Source organism: Nuphar pumila, chromosome 6 (genome assembly GCF_984573655.1).
Source record: "Nuphar pumila chromosome 6, dmNupPumi1.hap1.1, whole genome shotgun sequence".
Classification (NCBI taxonomy): Eukaryota; Viridiplantae; Streptophyta; class Magnoliopsida; order Nymphaeales; family Nymphaeaceae; genus Nuphar; species Nuphar pumila.
This window is the reverse complement of record NC_143254.1, coordinates 52,823,699-52,840,027: the sequence shown is the minus strand read 5'-3', so window position 1 is coordinate 52,840,027 and position 16,329 is coordinate 52,823,699. Positions and strand designations below refer to the sequence as shown.

General features: G+C 37.0%; 1 protein-coding gene across 4 annotated transcripts in view; it reads right to left on the bottom strand.

Annotated features, from left to right (window-relative positions):
• Positions 1-8,970: 8,970 nt before the first annotated feature.
• LOC149834857 (CBL-interacting serine/threonine-protein kinase 8-like) overlaps positions 8,971-16,329 on the bottom strand; it is an 84,321-nt gene continuing 76,962 nt past the window's right edge. For 3 of the 4 annotated variants that reach the window (XM_090010329.1, XM_090010331.1, XM_090010330.1), the window contains 4 exons: positions 13,180-13,296; positions 10,496-10,552; positions 10,347-10,421; positions 8,971-9,594 (listed from right to left, as the gene is read on the bottom strand). In XM_090010329.1, the coding sequence (XP_089866455.1) occupies positions 9,514-9,594; positions 10,347-10,421; positions 10,496-10,552; positions 13,180-13,296 (330 nt within the window). In that variant the 3' untranslated portion in view covers positions 8,971-9,513. The remainder of the gene's footprint in view (positions 9,595-10,346; positions 10,422-10,495; positions 10,553-13,179; positions 13,297-16,329) is intronic. The other variant, XM_090010332.1, reaches the window with a different exon arrangement.

Below are 16,329 nucleotides of genomic sequence, written 5' to 3'. Positions count from 1 at the left end.
AATCAATCTAAGTATGCTCGTGAACTTCTGAAGAGGTTCAACATGAACTCAACTGCTTCAAAATCCACTCCTATGAGCACTACTACTGTGTTGGACAAAGATGAAGATGGTAAGTCTGTTGGTACAAAGGTATACCAAGGTATGATAGGATCACTTCTTTATTTAACTGCTAGCCGTCCAGATATTATGTTCAGTGTTTGCTTGTGTGCTAGATTTCAGTCAAATCCAAAAGAATCACATCTTAAAGCTGTAAAAAGAATAATGAGATATTTAAAAGACACAGTTGATTTTGGATTATTCTATTCAAAATCCTCTACATTTGATCTAATCTCATACAGCGATGCTGACTTTGCTGGAAGTAAATCTGACAGAAAAAGCACAAGTGGAACATGTCACATGCTAGGACACTCACTAGTATCATGGTTCAGTAAGAAACAAAACTGTGTATCCTTATCAACTACTGAAGCCGAATACATTGTTGCTAGCCTAGCCTGTACACAAGTTATCTGGATGAAACAAACTTTAAAAGATTTTGGTTTAAATTTTGAAAATACAACTATTTTCTGTGATAATACGAGTGCTATAAACTTATCTAAGAATCCTATTTTACACTCACGAACTAAACACATTCAAATAAGACACCACTTCTTAAGAGAACAAGTCTTAAACAACATAATTAAACTAGAATTCATACCCACTAATCAACAGTTAACAGACATATTCACTAAACCATTAAAACATGAAGACTTCACACGAATTAGAAGAGAACTAGGAATATGCAAACTAAGTGACTTATAAATTAATCACACTTATTATAAGTTTTGTTAAAATCTTATTTTAAATAGCTTTCCTTCTTATCGATTTTTGTTAGTCAAACTAAGTTTCCATATTCACGTGCACTTTATATTCTTATAAGACACATTCTTTATGTCTTTCAACTTGTCATCTTTCAAGTACACATCCATTATGACTCCTTGTCCTATCTCCTTTCTCTCATATCCATAAAAACTAATTATATTAAAAGCTATCATAACAATGTTCACATCACTCATCTCATAACTCCTTTATTATTTTTGTCCTTTTGTAAAAACTTTTCTTACGATAAATTGTTTTCACCTTTTTACTTAGTTTATGAGAACTCATACTTTTCATTAGTTAAAATCGAATGACTATTTTTTTTGGTTCTTTTACCTTTTTCTAAAAAAATCTAGTTGCTATATGTTCTCATGTAATTTTTTTACTATATCATTTGTTATATCATAGATTACGTACACTATATTATATCTCACGTAAATTTTTACTATATCATCTTCTATATCATAGTCAAACGAACTATCTATTATCATCTCTTCATGATTTACATCTTTTACAAAAAGTATCATAAAAACACTTGTACTCCACCCATTAGTACATTTTGTATCACCTTTTTTATCTATCTCTCTCTTTATATTATACGTAGCTCCTTCTCATATATTTTATATCTCTCTCCAATCGAGTTTCTTTAAAAATATATATATATATATATATATATATATATGTTTATCAAATAAACATTAATTCATGTCAATCATCACTTTATTTTATGTCCTTCATCTCATATCAATCATAACTTTATGTCTTTCATCAATCATGTTTTTTATTACTTCTTTATCCTACACAAAAATCCATATATGTCATCTCACTTCTCTCTATGACAACTCACACTCCTTCCATGCATATCCACAAAAATGATTCTTATATAAGCAATTATTACTCTTCACTCATAAATATTTCTTTGTCTCCTCATTTCATCTCTCGAATACATTTTTTTTAGATTTTTGAATCCGACTCCTCCATGTCTATTCTTATTTTTTAATCTATCATTTATCAATTCTTATATACTTTTGACTCTTTCTCCTTTTTGTCTCATCATCTTTCTTACCACTAGTCAAAGTCAAAGTGTGTCCTTCTCATATCTACGTATACTCATAAAAATTATAAATATGAAAACACATTAATCATGAAACATTTTTTAAGGCATTCTTTTCTTTAAAAATGTCATATCTTTCAAAGTACACATCACATGATCACCCTATGACCTATTTCCATAAAAACTATTTCTATATTAAATAAGCAATCATGACATTTCCTTCCATCCGTGACCATGCCTCTCTCTTACATTGTATATCTCTCTAAAATCGAGAATCATTAAAGTCTTGTATCCAAGCAAAACTTTATTTATTCTAACTCTACTTTATGTCATATCTAAATCAAGTAAATGTTGTCCTTTATAACCTTTCTCTCTTCTCTACATATCCGTATCATCTTTTTATATCTTTCACTCTCCTTTTCACGCTTATCCATATATATAAATAAAAATTATTATTGCCTCTCATTCATACCACATGGGTTGTCCTATTCTAAACTCTCCATTCACGAAATTAGAATACCTCCACATAAAGTAAAAAGTTGCTTGTTTTATTAGGCCATTATTTTCAAAAATCATTCACTCTTTTTACTTCAACATGACACCCCATACTCTATTAATGGCTTCTCTCACTAGTCGATAAACTCACCCATAGTAAAATCTATATATATACTATATATTTCAATACTATGTCCTCCTCAATCTAATATAATACACTATCCTCACACATTGATTTGATTTGTCATTCACTAGTCTCTTAACTTACTCACGGATTTCCTTATTTGACTAAAATCTAAAAATCACTATCTTCCAATACCTATCTAAATTATTTTCATTCCTCTATTTAATGGATTGGTTCATCACACACCAATTCCACTCGTATCAATCTATCATCCTACCAACTATTACCCATTTCAAACTCGCCCTTCTTAGTCCTCTTTCTTCTTACAAACTCTTGCAATGGCCTCTTCCTCCTCTAACAATGTGATTACCACAGCAGATCTAAGGTATACAGACTTGTTTCACACTTACAACTTACTATGCTCTCGCCCCATTCATGAAGGTAAATTGGTTAACTTTGACGACTTCATGCTCTTTGACTTAGACACCTATCTCCCTGAACTCAAACCTCTACTAGGATCTTCATCCCCAGCTGCCTATTATCCCGAACTAGTTCGACTGTTTTATACCAACTTCTCTACTGATCATGAACAAACCACAATCACCACCAAAGTCCGAGGAAAGTTGATGATTTTCGATGCTTCCGACCTAGGTAGAATTCTAAACCTACCTTCCACCGATACCGACCTTAACACCATAGTACCAATCGAACGATCGGTACTTCGAAAAATACTTCTTTGCACCAACTGCTACCAACTTCCATGGCACATGAGGAATCTCCAACCTCATGCTCAACTACTTGCCCAGATTTTTCTCCACAACATCTATCCCAAGCTTCCCCGCCAAGGATTAGTTCCTCGAAAAATCTCTCTTCTTATCTACGCAATTTTTTCTTCTCTTCCGATAAACTGGTCATCCATTCTTTTCGCTCTTTTTATTCGTTATCAAAAATTTGAGCATCTTCTTTTTGGGTGTTTCATAACTCCCATTCTCAAATACTTCAAAGTACCACTTCACAACGAAGTTATCCTCCGTCCATCTCAGGTCCTCGATGATACCACCTTCAATCTAAGGTCCCTGCACATGCTCGACTCTGATGAAGCAGATCCAACATCCTCCTTCAATTACTTTTCTGCTATGTTGGATATCGAGCACTCTCAGGATCGTATCCTTCGTAATCAAGCCCTGTTGCAGCAGACTCGCAAGCGGAATCGTGCCGACCGAACACATTCACCTCCTCCACCTTCGAGATAAACTCATTTTTTTTGGTCTGTAATAACTTTTAATTACTTTTAGACTGTAATATTTGGTCTGTAATAACTCTCTTACTCTGATCCCTTCCTTTTTGTCCATGACAAAGGGGGAGAAAACCTGTCTCCATTATTGGAGAAATACTCTCTTTAAACCTTTTTTTCAAATATTTTATCATATTATTATTTCTATGCATAATGTCTTTTTGATAGGGGGAGCATATTTTGTCATCATCAAAAAGGGGGAGAATGTTGAGAAACTCTGTTTTGATGTCACATAATATGATACACTGTCTCATTTGATTTTATATGATATGATAATATGTCCTCTTGAAAAATGTTATATTATGACTGAATATGTTTTGCCATAAATCTAACGAGTATTTGATGCAAGGATATCTCACCCAATAAGGATGGAGACTTCCTGTTCAAGTACAAATATGGTGCAATCATACTCCTTGAAGAAAAAGCTTGATGAGCCATGCATTCCTAAAGTTCATATGAAGAGATCGGCTACCTCAAGATGAAGACTTCTTTCTTCTTTAGAGTCATATGTAACAGAACCTTCAGGAACTTGCATATTGCATATTACATACTCATTCATAAACACTATATCATAAAAGTATACGATAGTTTCAAAAAGCTCCTTTTTGAAAACCAATAATTGTACCTTCTTACAACCTTTTATGAAAAAGATATTTTGTCATGTAATAATTGTACCTTACACTATATACAAGACAACATGAAAAAAAGGAATGTAGGAAAAAGACAAAAACATAAAATCGGCTACATGGAGAAAATAAATATAATATGTTTTTGAAAAGACTCTAGTTACCGTCTTTAAAGAAATATTTCTAATATAAGAAGAAGACAAAAACATAAATCGACTACATAAAAGAAAAACAAATAAAATATGTTTTTGAAAGGACTCTAGTTACCTTTTTGCAAAACCATAAAATGTCGACTTACTTGAAGTCATCATTCTCTTTACAAAGCATTAAATACCTCCTGTAACAAATCCTTGTTAATATCCTTCTCAAAGAATGTCGACCTTCTTTTGGTCCTCATTCTCTCTGGAGACTTTGAAAAATACAACATAAAGAAAACACTTGACATGACTATGTACAAATAAATATCTCAAAACACTCATTGTACTTACACTCATTTAAAGCAAAGAAGTACTAATGTACCTCAAATCATTAATTAGAATAAAGACAAAACTACAACCCAACGTTCAATGTACTATTGTAAGAAATAGACTTTTTACATAAAATATGTATTACCTAAAAAAATTACAACGACTAGTGTACCCTCTATTTTACTTTTATGGAAAAAGGCATTCTCGAATTTCTCTAAAAGATATTTTTGAAATGACATAACATTTCACATTTCAAAAAGTTACAATTCCAAAATGTAACTACTTTTTTAAAAGCTCTATAAACACACTCAAATAAACTATTCAAACAATGGAATGGAATAGACGTGTGAGCTTACAACGAGAAAAATTCTTATTCGATATTTGAAAAGAGAGCCTTTAAAAAGAAAAAGAAAAGAAAGAAAAGAGAAAAAGTCAAGTCCAGCTCTTTGACAAAGAGTATCCTCTGAGTGACAGACAGAACATTCTGAGAATCCTTCATTCGTGCATTCATATCATTCTGAAGGTTCTATAGGAAGTATTGTAACTCTGTTATTCACTGTATTCCTTCTTTGTTGAAAGAAGTAGACCTCTGTGAAAGAGGGTGTTGCCCTCCTCTGTTGAGAGAAGAAGACCTCTGTGAAAGAGGGTGTTGTCCTTCTCTGTTGAGAGAACAAGACCTCTGTGGAAGAGGGTGTGCCCCTTCTCTGTTGAGAGAAGAAGACCTCTGAGGAAGAGGGTGTTGTACTATTTATCCGGTGACTCGGATGTTATAGTGGAAAGCTCAAGTGGTTTGCTTGGGGACTGGATGTAGGTCTGAATACTGACCGAACCAGTATAAATTCTGTATTTTATGTGTTGTGCCTTATTGCTTAATTATTTTATTTTATCGATCTTTATCATATTTCACTATTCACCCCCTCTAGTGGAATTTCAATATATATATATATATATATATATATATATATATATATATATATATATATATATATATATATATATATATATATATATATATGGTGGTACCATACTAGTGGTACAGACTTGATTTACATAGATCTAAGCTACAAATATGAGATCTAACCTTTGGATTTTCACTGTCTCAAAAATAGGATCATATGATGTATTATATATGAGAAAACCTTCTAACATGATAAATAAACAATGCTAAATAGATATGTATGGCTAGATCACTAAAAACAAGTGTACCATGGTACACAATCACTTTATATTTTTCTTAGACATGTATATACATATATATTATTTATTAGTTATTTATTGTGTGTGCGGTCATGCGTGTGAGAAAAATTGCAGCTTTACTATTTTTTTGACAGAGAGCTGGGATTTTTCAGTCCCCTACCAGTTATACAACCATACTATTTGGGGTTCGAACTTGTAACGTCCAACCACAAGGTGACGTCCTGCCAGACAAGCGAAGCCCCAGTTTGATACTTAGAAAACAGAGCCAATATTTTTCTCCTATGTAAAGCACGTTTTTCAATAAACATTTGAAAGCCAACAAAAGCTCCATCTTTTTGTCATAATTATTGACAAAAACATACTACTTCGAGAATATTTGTTTAAAACAGAGAAATTATATTCAGAAATAATATGTTTTCAGGAAAACTCTAATATAAAAAGAACACATCGGATCTTGAGTTCGAACACACTGAATCCTACACCCAGCTACTACATTCCCTAAACCTCATCCGGTAGCAGGGTGGGAGATTATGCCTTCGATAAAAATTTGGTCTTGGTGGCGACTGCTTGGAATATGGCAGTTGGGAATGGAAGTTTATGATTTGGGAAAGGAAGCGAGACTATCACCATTTGTATTTGCACCAAAATCATGGATTTGGCAACTGGTAGCTACATCCAGAATTTGGCAGCTGTCATTTTCCAAATGCATAAACTCCTTCGAACTACCAGTTTCCAAAGAGAAACCAAGGGGAAATCTCATACAAATGTATGCTTTTATCATCACTTTTGCAAATTTGAAATTTAATAAACCCCGTATATGTATTTTTTTAAGGAAAAATAAACCCCTCATATGTTATTTACTGATTTTTTAATACAAGTTTTACGTTGTTGCCTTTTTCTCTATTTTTTTTAAATGCATAATTCTCAATATTGTGTTTATTCTTTAATGATTTTTTGTTGTTTCATGCTCACAAAGGGATCTGATCATCTAGTAGGGCGAGTTGTAAATGTTACCAAGTTGACAGAAGTCACTAGTTCGAAACACACGGGGAGCATCTCTTACCGAAAGATCGAAGCTGGTGTGTAGTCCCCGGTGGGCAGAGGGACCTCAAGGGTTTTACCAACTGGAGGGCAGCCAATGCATGGTTGGTGATGAAAGGGGTTTTCCCTTCGTGGCTTAGCCAATCAGTTTTAAGTGTACTATTTATTTCAGACCCAGATGGGCCATTGAATAAAGGCGCTTTTGAGTTTGGGTATAACGAACCGGGTAAGTACCTTGGATTATGTTTTGATGCAAAATGGGCTGACAGTTATGGATATTGAGTATAGATTGGCTTGGATTTACAAGCAATTTAGGACCGGTATAGTTCAGGCATACCCCAAGTAAATTACCAATCTAATTGGGCTGAAACTGAATTAAGTGGGTTGAACTTCAACACATTTTTTTTATAAGTGTTCAATAAAAGCATTGATAATATTTTGATTAAATTTGGAATATTACGGTACAGATATAAATCTGTTCTGGTATCAGCAAACCTGGGTGCAAAGTATGTTCAAGATTGGGTCATTTCTGATGCATATCACATATACCAAACGATAAAGTATAAGAACAGGTCAGTCCCGTACACATCAGTTTTCTCAAATATTCATGCCCAAGAACAAACCTGTTTGGCCCATAAGAGCTCCGCTCTTCTGGCAGGGGAGACCTGGGAATGTCACTAAGTTGACAGGACGTCATGAGTTTGAAACCCATGGGTAGTGTCCCTTGCTGCAAGGTCGAAGCTAGGTATACTCCCCAGTAAGCAGGAGGACCTCAAGGGTTTTACCAACTGGGAGGTTTACTTTGAATTATCCAAAAAAAGAACCAACCTGTTTTTAAAATGGATCCAAGTTTTCATTTTTATGACCGTGCATGAATCAATTAAAATCATGTAGATTTGGGTCCAATTGCTTTGATTTTTTAGATCAAGTCAAATTTTGCCCAACCTACTTCCAAGTGGGCAAATCAAGTGATCTGCTCAATCACAAACTATTGATGTTTTAAGATCATCACTGGTCATCAACGGCTGCTAGTGGATCCATTGATGATGATGCTACGCGAGTTGGTCCCACTTTTTTTTTAATCAAGAAAAATCCACCTTGCTTATGGAGTTCATTGACATAAAACCCACCCAGAAAAGAGGAAAAGAACTGCTAAAGAGGAACACTAGGTGTTCTGTTCTTGGGCAATTTTGGGAAACCTCTTTTGACCATGACTGGTGGTTCTACAACTTGAGATCAAGTTGCACCATGTCCTGCTATCAGTTTTACAAAAATAAGTACAAATCTGGTTCTTAGGTTTTTTTTTTCTTTTCAGCAAAAAAAGTCTCCTAATTTCCTTTGAAAAAATATTAAGGAAACCTTATTAAGAGTAGATTTATCACAATAAAAAACATAATATACTGGTGATGTTTGTAACTATGGGAAAAACATGTATAAATTTAAAAAAAAAAAATCATGCTAATACCTCGATAATTGAGTGACAATTTCACAATGTATTCAAAATAGAAATTCTTTTAATTTTGTTGATACTTTCATGGCATGGGAATTTCTTGCAATAAAATCACAAGAAACAAAACCCCTACCACTAATGGATACAAAATCCAAGTATACTTTCGGAGAGAACAAAGTAGAATAATAGGAAGAAAGCATGATAGCTTGAGAGAGGTAAATATGGCGTATTTTTTGCAGTGGGGGATTATCAATGACTAACTCACATCAGCGTTACCATGCTCTCGTAAGGTTCCTCTGAGACGCATTATCAAGACAATCAAGACATGATTGGAAAATCAATCTCATATTTTCGAGAGAATAGATGACTATCCCGGAGACAGAAAGGTCCTGCTTGGTAAGCATATTTATGTTTGTGCGCTTACACTGACATTTCGTCATGAAGAAATAATATAGTTTTTTTTCGCTAATTGAATACATATTTAATTCAAAAGAAGATTGTTTTCTGTGGAACAACAAATTTGTAATACAAAAATGTACATAATAATTACATAATCCATGCATACCATTGAGATAGGAATTGCAATTCTATGTTACATTCTTTCCTAATAATTCACTAGCAGTGGTGGTCAAAGAACAGAGGCATTCTTGCCTTTGTCTGGATGCTAATTGCTAAAATAGGTTGCTCAATCGTAAGCTATAATCTTTCTACCACATCATGCACATCACACCCGAGAAAATATACAAACAAATACAATACTACCTGGGGACAAGGTAAATTCTTCCAGTGGGTTGTCAGTCTATTCACACACAGATGCAAGCAACCAAACCATGTATCCAAAAATATCTGATGGAGGAATGGTGGTACTAGCCCAAGTATTGAGGATGCATGATCTTCCACCTTGAACTCTTCACTGCCACCAAAATCCTTGATTATCCTCTGGTGGTTTCCATATAATATCTTCCAAGTTGCTACAGAAATTCTTATAGAACTGCATCCAATTGGCAATTAAGTCACAAAAATAGGTGTTTAAAGACGAGAGAAAAAAAAATCAACATTTGGTCATAACAAATTATGGCAATATTGAACAGTATAGATGACAAAAGAGATGGTCCATCAAGAACTCGCTTCTGAGCTGATAGGGACCAAAATAGTGCATGTAGCATGTTTTAAATGCTTTTATTTTAGAATAAAACCACTGTCCCATTGTTCTTGGTTGAAGGCATGGAAGTCATTGTTGAAACGACCAGCTCTGTTTCATAAATTACAGAAACAAAACTAAAATCTTTCTCAGTCGATATTTGGAAACTCATACAGTTGCAGAAGGAGAGTATTCATAGTTTTCTAATCAAAAAGTGTTTTGAATGGCAAAATCAAATGAAAAAAGGAAAAGGCAAGAAACAAAGCCATGAGATGAGCCTATCGCTGACAGATTTGAAATTTGATGAAGCTGTATGAGTGGTAAGGATTTTCTTCCATGTCCAGAAAAAATATCCAGGTCCCATATGAGTGCTTCAAGAACATCAATGCTCACAGCAGGAAATTTTATTCCATTTCATTGATAATGTTGAGGATTTGGATATAGAATGCATATTATTGCTATGAAAAATGCCAAAATTCTATATAGTTGTGCTGACAATCAGAATCAAATAACCAACACTAGAGCGAAGTCTAAATGATCAACAGTCAATTAACTAAACAGAAAAAATGCCTTAAGCCAATATTGGTGAAAGTCAACAGAACCTTGTGGTATTCAATGGTATCTCCTGCAACTTTCTGAACGTCTACCATGAAAAATGTTGGAGCAACTTCAAACACCTGACAAATTTCAGTTGACTGAATATGGAAATCACAGATTATTCCGAAATTCAAAAACGTGAAGCACAAGTTACCTCCAAAATAACAGAGAAGTGTGACACCTTATTAGCAGAAAGTCCTTCAATCCTCATCTGCAAAATCAAAATTGCATAAATGGGTCATAAGGAACATTATCAAGCCAGGTAAAATGGAAAAGCTGAGCTATCAAGAATAGCAGAATTTAGAGTATCATACTCCTACCAATGTCATAGGGATTCGGCTAGCAGGGTGCCGCACCCGTGTCGACGTGATGCGGGTGCGGGTGCGGGTGTAGGTGCGGTCAACCCGACCCTGGGTGCGGTCAACGCACCTAGGGTCATTTTGGTCCAAATTTTCAGACTTAAAAAAAATATTTTTGCCAAGAAATTTTTTTTTAATATATGTCACAGGGATTCTCCAACTAGGTGCCGCACCCGATGCGGTCAACCTGACCCTGGGTGCAGTCAACGCACCCAGGGTCATTTATGTCCAACTGTTGGACTTTATATATATATATATATATATATATATATATATATATATATATAATATTTTTGCCATACCCCCGCACCCGGATTTTTTGGAAGTGCCGCATCCCCGCACCCGCACCCATGTGACATAGACTCCTACATTACTAATCTATGTCACATGGGTGCGGGTGCGGGAGCGGGTGCGGGGATTCGGCACTTCCAAAAAACCCGGGTGCGGGGGTGCGGCAGGGGCAAAAATGTAAAAAAAAAAGTATATATATATATATATATATATATATATATATATATATATATATATAATTTTGAAGTTTTAACAGTTTAACATTTAACAGTAAACATTGTCATAAACTCATAATATGATTCATCATGCATGCAGTATATCAACCTAAATATCAAATTATCAATCAAATAAGTAAAGCAATTACATAAATCGACCTAAATATCAATCAAATAAGTATTGCATAAAAGAACTAAATTACATACCAAAGTATATCCTGATGAAGTAATGGATGCTAATAATTTTCTGGGTAATAAACACCTTTTGTGGGTTTCAAGCCATTGTGGTCCTCGTGATCGCCTCTAGCCAAGAAGGTGGAGCCCTCGTGGGTTTAAATGAGCTATCGTAACATCACAATTGTGTGATTGAAAGCATTCACTATCCAGTTTAGTGATTGATGTGTTTCAAATAATAGCTGCTGGATACAACTGGGCACCGCAGTCTGCTCCAACCCGAGCTGTTTACAGAGGAGGCTCAATTAAAATTATTTATGTTTTGGTGAATTTATAGTGCAATGTTGCATTATTTATGTGTGATGCATTCATTCTTGGAGGCCTTCATTTACAGCTGACGATTGGTCCTGGTTGCCTGTGCCCAGCACATAAGGGCTGGATTTGGGATCACAATTTGGATCCCGAACCAGCAACATGCTTACAGGCCTACGCGTCGGCTCGTCGGTGGTTGGAAGTCCAGTTTGGCCTTGACCAGTCCATAACTCTCTTCAACCGGCCTATCAGGTCCTAGTCAAAGGTGGAGCCGTGCCATTCCAGATGCCCACCCATTTCCTGGGTCAGGCATTTCCACCGGCAATGGGCTTGGTCCAGATTTTAGGCTCAGCCCCTCCCCTGCCGACCCAACAAGAGACCTAGAGAGGGGGGGTGCTCGGCCCCTCCCCAGCCGACCCAAGAAGAGAGTGAGAGACATACCTGCGAAAGGAGAGGAGGAGCCGAGAGGAGGAGCCTGGGAGGCGGAGCTGGGGGCGGCGACGCTGGGGGCGGCGGAGCTGGGGCGGCGGAGCTGGGGCGGCGATGGGAGAGCTCGAGCTCAGGGGGAGAGAGAGGAGAGATTAGGGCAAAAAAAAAAAATTGCCCTAATCCTCCTCCTTTTCATCGGGGGAAATTTTTTTTTTCGGCCAAAATTGTGGACAAAAATGACCCTGGGTGCGGACACACCCAGGGTCGTGTTGACCGCACCCGCACGCGATCCCGCGTCGCGTCGAAGCGGGTGCGGCATCTGTTTTGCCGAGTCCCTGTGACATAGTTACTAATAGTCAAGCTAGATTTCTAAAATATCAGTTGTATTATTGTAAATTTAGTTGAGAAAGTCATCTCTTTCTTTGAAGGAAATCTGGATCCAACACTAAGAAATAATCAAACACACTCAAAAGTTTGAAGCAGGAAAGAGGGGTTATTTTTTTTTATTGCACATGGGTAGGGGGATCAAGGAAAGAGTACAAAATACACCAAAAAACAGACCACCAAAATTACAAAAAAAAAAAAGGCAATCAACTATAGAATTAGAAACAGTTACTTGAAGCATCAATCAAGTTTATCGATCAATGTTGCAGAACATGTCATTATCTTTGAAAACGTGTTCTTAACGTGTTATTGGCAAGTATTGGTCATAACCTATAAATAACAAATATAATGGTTTAGCTATGACTGGGTAGCCAAGATTATGGAAAAGGTGAAACCATAATACGTAACTCCAGAAGCCAGATTTGGTTAAGTAGAAACCATCCTTGGCTTGATGTGGGTGGGATCTAGATCAGGACAACAGGCTGCTGTGCATTGACTTTAGGACCCATGGGTAAGATTAGGATACAAAATCAATTTGCACCCAGCAGGAATGCTACAAATCCAGGTTAGGTAATTTGCAAGGAATAGGTTCAGCTCAAATACAGACCAGTTAATGCAATAAAAGACAAGGTATTAAAAGAAAGAAAAGCATCTATCCCAAGCTCAAGATTCACCTTGAAATTACGGATATGAGTCTTGAAACCCATTGATTGCGCTACAATTTCCATACTTGAAAGAACAACTTGTGCAGGTTTCTGTGTCACAAAACGAGTTTGATGCCTCACATTGTCCTTTTACAAAAGCAAGAACTCATTAGCAAATGACCAACTGATTAAAATACAACCATAAGCAATCCAAATGTTGAATACCATAGCGACTAGACATGCTAAGGGAGGTTGGGAAGTGAACATGTCTATGATTTAAAACACATCACTTAAAATAATGCATCCAACAGTAATACACCGGGAATAATGCTACACTGTTCCTCATTGAATGTCACAATCACTTATTTATTATCTTAACTATCACTCATTCATGAATAATTCTAGTAAACAGCCAACCTTTTCAAAAGAATATGTTGAAATATGTGATGATGTAACAGGTAGATACAGGCCTTGCTGCAAATGCATGAGGTTAAATCATTACCGTCAAACCAACCCCAAGCCACATTCTATTGATTGAGTAGACTTAGAGGAAGCCAGGAAGGTACAAAACATGCATCAGAGAGAAAAAGTGAAATCAAGAACTTGTAGTTACTAGCGAAAAACAATACAAACATGTTGCATATTTACATTTCAGATGTGGACAGATTTATCAGACCAGTGGATTAGATTAAGATCTAATAGAGAAACTTGAAGGTAGTTGAGATGTAAAATGTATCACAACATAACGATGATGTGGAAGACCCAACCAGACCTAGCTAACACGTAAAGGCTGGATCAAAGTGAAAAATAGATTTAAACTATGCATAATGAAACTGTATTTTCAGAAACAAATTATGCAAAAAGCAAAGCAACTACATATTGTCAGTTACATTTCCCTTGCATGCTCTCCATCCAGCTCAAATCAGTGATGTATGGTTGGAAGGAGAAGAGACAGCACCGTTGGAAGCACTATGATAAACAGGAATTCAACGCAATGAAACCAGTTCAAATAAGGCTGGCAGGGGCAGAAAGTAGCGGGAAATGAATCTATTGAACCAAGCCAGGGCTCTCTGGATATTTATTTTGTGAATGATGGGCTGAGAAATCAATATCAATTGCTTCCATCATATGATTTCAGAAAGTAGCCAAAAAACTAATATGTTGTGCTTAGGCTGGTTACTATGTATGTCACATGGTGCCAGTTAATATCATTACTGAATGAAAGCTTCAAAAGATAACGAACATTAAAAGCCTTCCTCTGCCTGTCAAATATAGTCTGCTATACTTGACTACAGGGAGACCAGTGAAACATAGAAGCTAGAACTTTTCTTTGAATTTTGCATAGGTGACAAAATTTGGATTAAGTTTTCATCGCAGATACCAATCAAAGCTCATCATTTCATATTTGGCACATTTGCTTAATCCCCATGGGAGTTATCCTCTCAAGTTTTGGAGAGAATGATTCTAATAGAATGTTCATGATTGCAAACGTGAGAAAATGATTATCATTAGCTATATATACATTTTAGAATAGGATTTTCATGGCCTGTAAGAAAGGAAGTGATGCAGTCCACGTCGGAGGAGGAATGAAAACGGAAGCCCACCGTGAATCGGTGTGGCCCCAAACTCTTTATTATTCTCAATAAGTTTCAATAATCAATGGGGAAAACAACCAATAGTAAAGGAATGAAGGAAACAGAATGCAAGTAACAAGGAATAAGCAAAAAGAACAGAAAGAAATGTCGGCTGAAGCTTTTCAAAACCATCTCCCCCACGCAACCCTATGTGTGGGCCTTTTAAAGGCTATTTACTGGACCCGGGTCGCGGGTCCAGACTTGGATCCGAACCGCCATTCGGGTCAACTTTCATCTGCTGCTGGTTCTGTGACGTGCGAACTCCACCACGCGTGGAGTAGGTGCGCAGGGGTACCTCCCTGCGTCGCGGCTCCGTACCTGCAAGGGGGTCATACACGTGAAGCCGCTCATCTGTCCTTTGTGGCGGATCAGGTGGCACGATGGGCCCAATCGGGTCCTGCCCTGCATCATTCTCCCCTGGTTGGGAAGAAGTCGGCTCTGACAACTTGTTGTTACCACAGTAAGCATATAGATCAGCCACGTTGAAAATAGGGGAAATATGTCAATCATCGGGCAGCTTAAGGAGGTAGGCATTCGAACCCAATCGCTGAAGGATCCTAAAAGGGTCATACTTCTTAGGACTTAATTTGCTATAGGTGCCTACAGGAAAACGCTCTGGACGCAGATACACCCAGACGACTTGACCGACCTGGAAGTGGACATCACGACGACCCTGATCTACGAAAGCTTTGTAGGCCTCGTAGCTTTCGACAAGTTTGGCACGGACTTGTCTGTGAATGTCACGCATATATTCGACGGCATCAAAAACATCAGGAGCTGAAGCTGAAAGATCTAACATAGGGGCTAGGTCAACTACATGGGTGGGTGACCGACCATACACTACTTGGAACGGAGATTTACCAGTAGAACGGTTAATGGAATTGTTATATGCGAACTCGGCTTGGGGCAATACGAGGTCCCAAGTTTTGACATTTTCCCCCACTAGGCTCCGTAACAAATTTCCTAAGGTGCGGTTCACAACTTCGGTTTGGCCATCGGTCTGGGGGTGATACGCACTACTGAACTGAAGCTTAGTCTTCAACAGGGCCCATAACGATTTCCAAAAGTGACTCATAAAACACGTGTCACGATCAGAAGTGATTGTGTGGGGTAGGCCATGGAAGCGGGCAACGTCCTTGAAATAATAAGACATGACTAAAGAGGCATCGGTGGTTCGCTTACACGGGACAAAGATAGCCATTTTGGAGAACCGGTCAACAACGACTAAAATTGAATCAAAACGATGTGGTGTTCTGGGGAGGCCCACGATAAAATCCATGGATACGTGCTCCCACGGCCGTTCAGGAATGGATAACGGAGTATACAAACCACTATTCTGACGATGACCCTTGGACACTTGACACACATGACACCCTTGGATGAACTTGACAACATCTTTGCGCATTTTGGGCCAAAAATATCGTTCATCTAACAGAGCGAACGTCTTATCATGCCTGAAATGCCCTGCTAACCCTCCTTCATGTAATTCAGAAATCAACTGAAGCCTAAGGGAGAAATCGGGCACACATAATTTGTTCCCACGGAA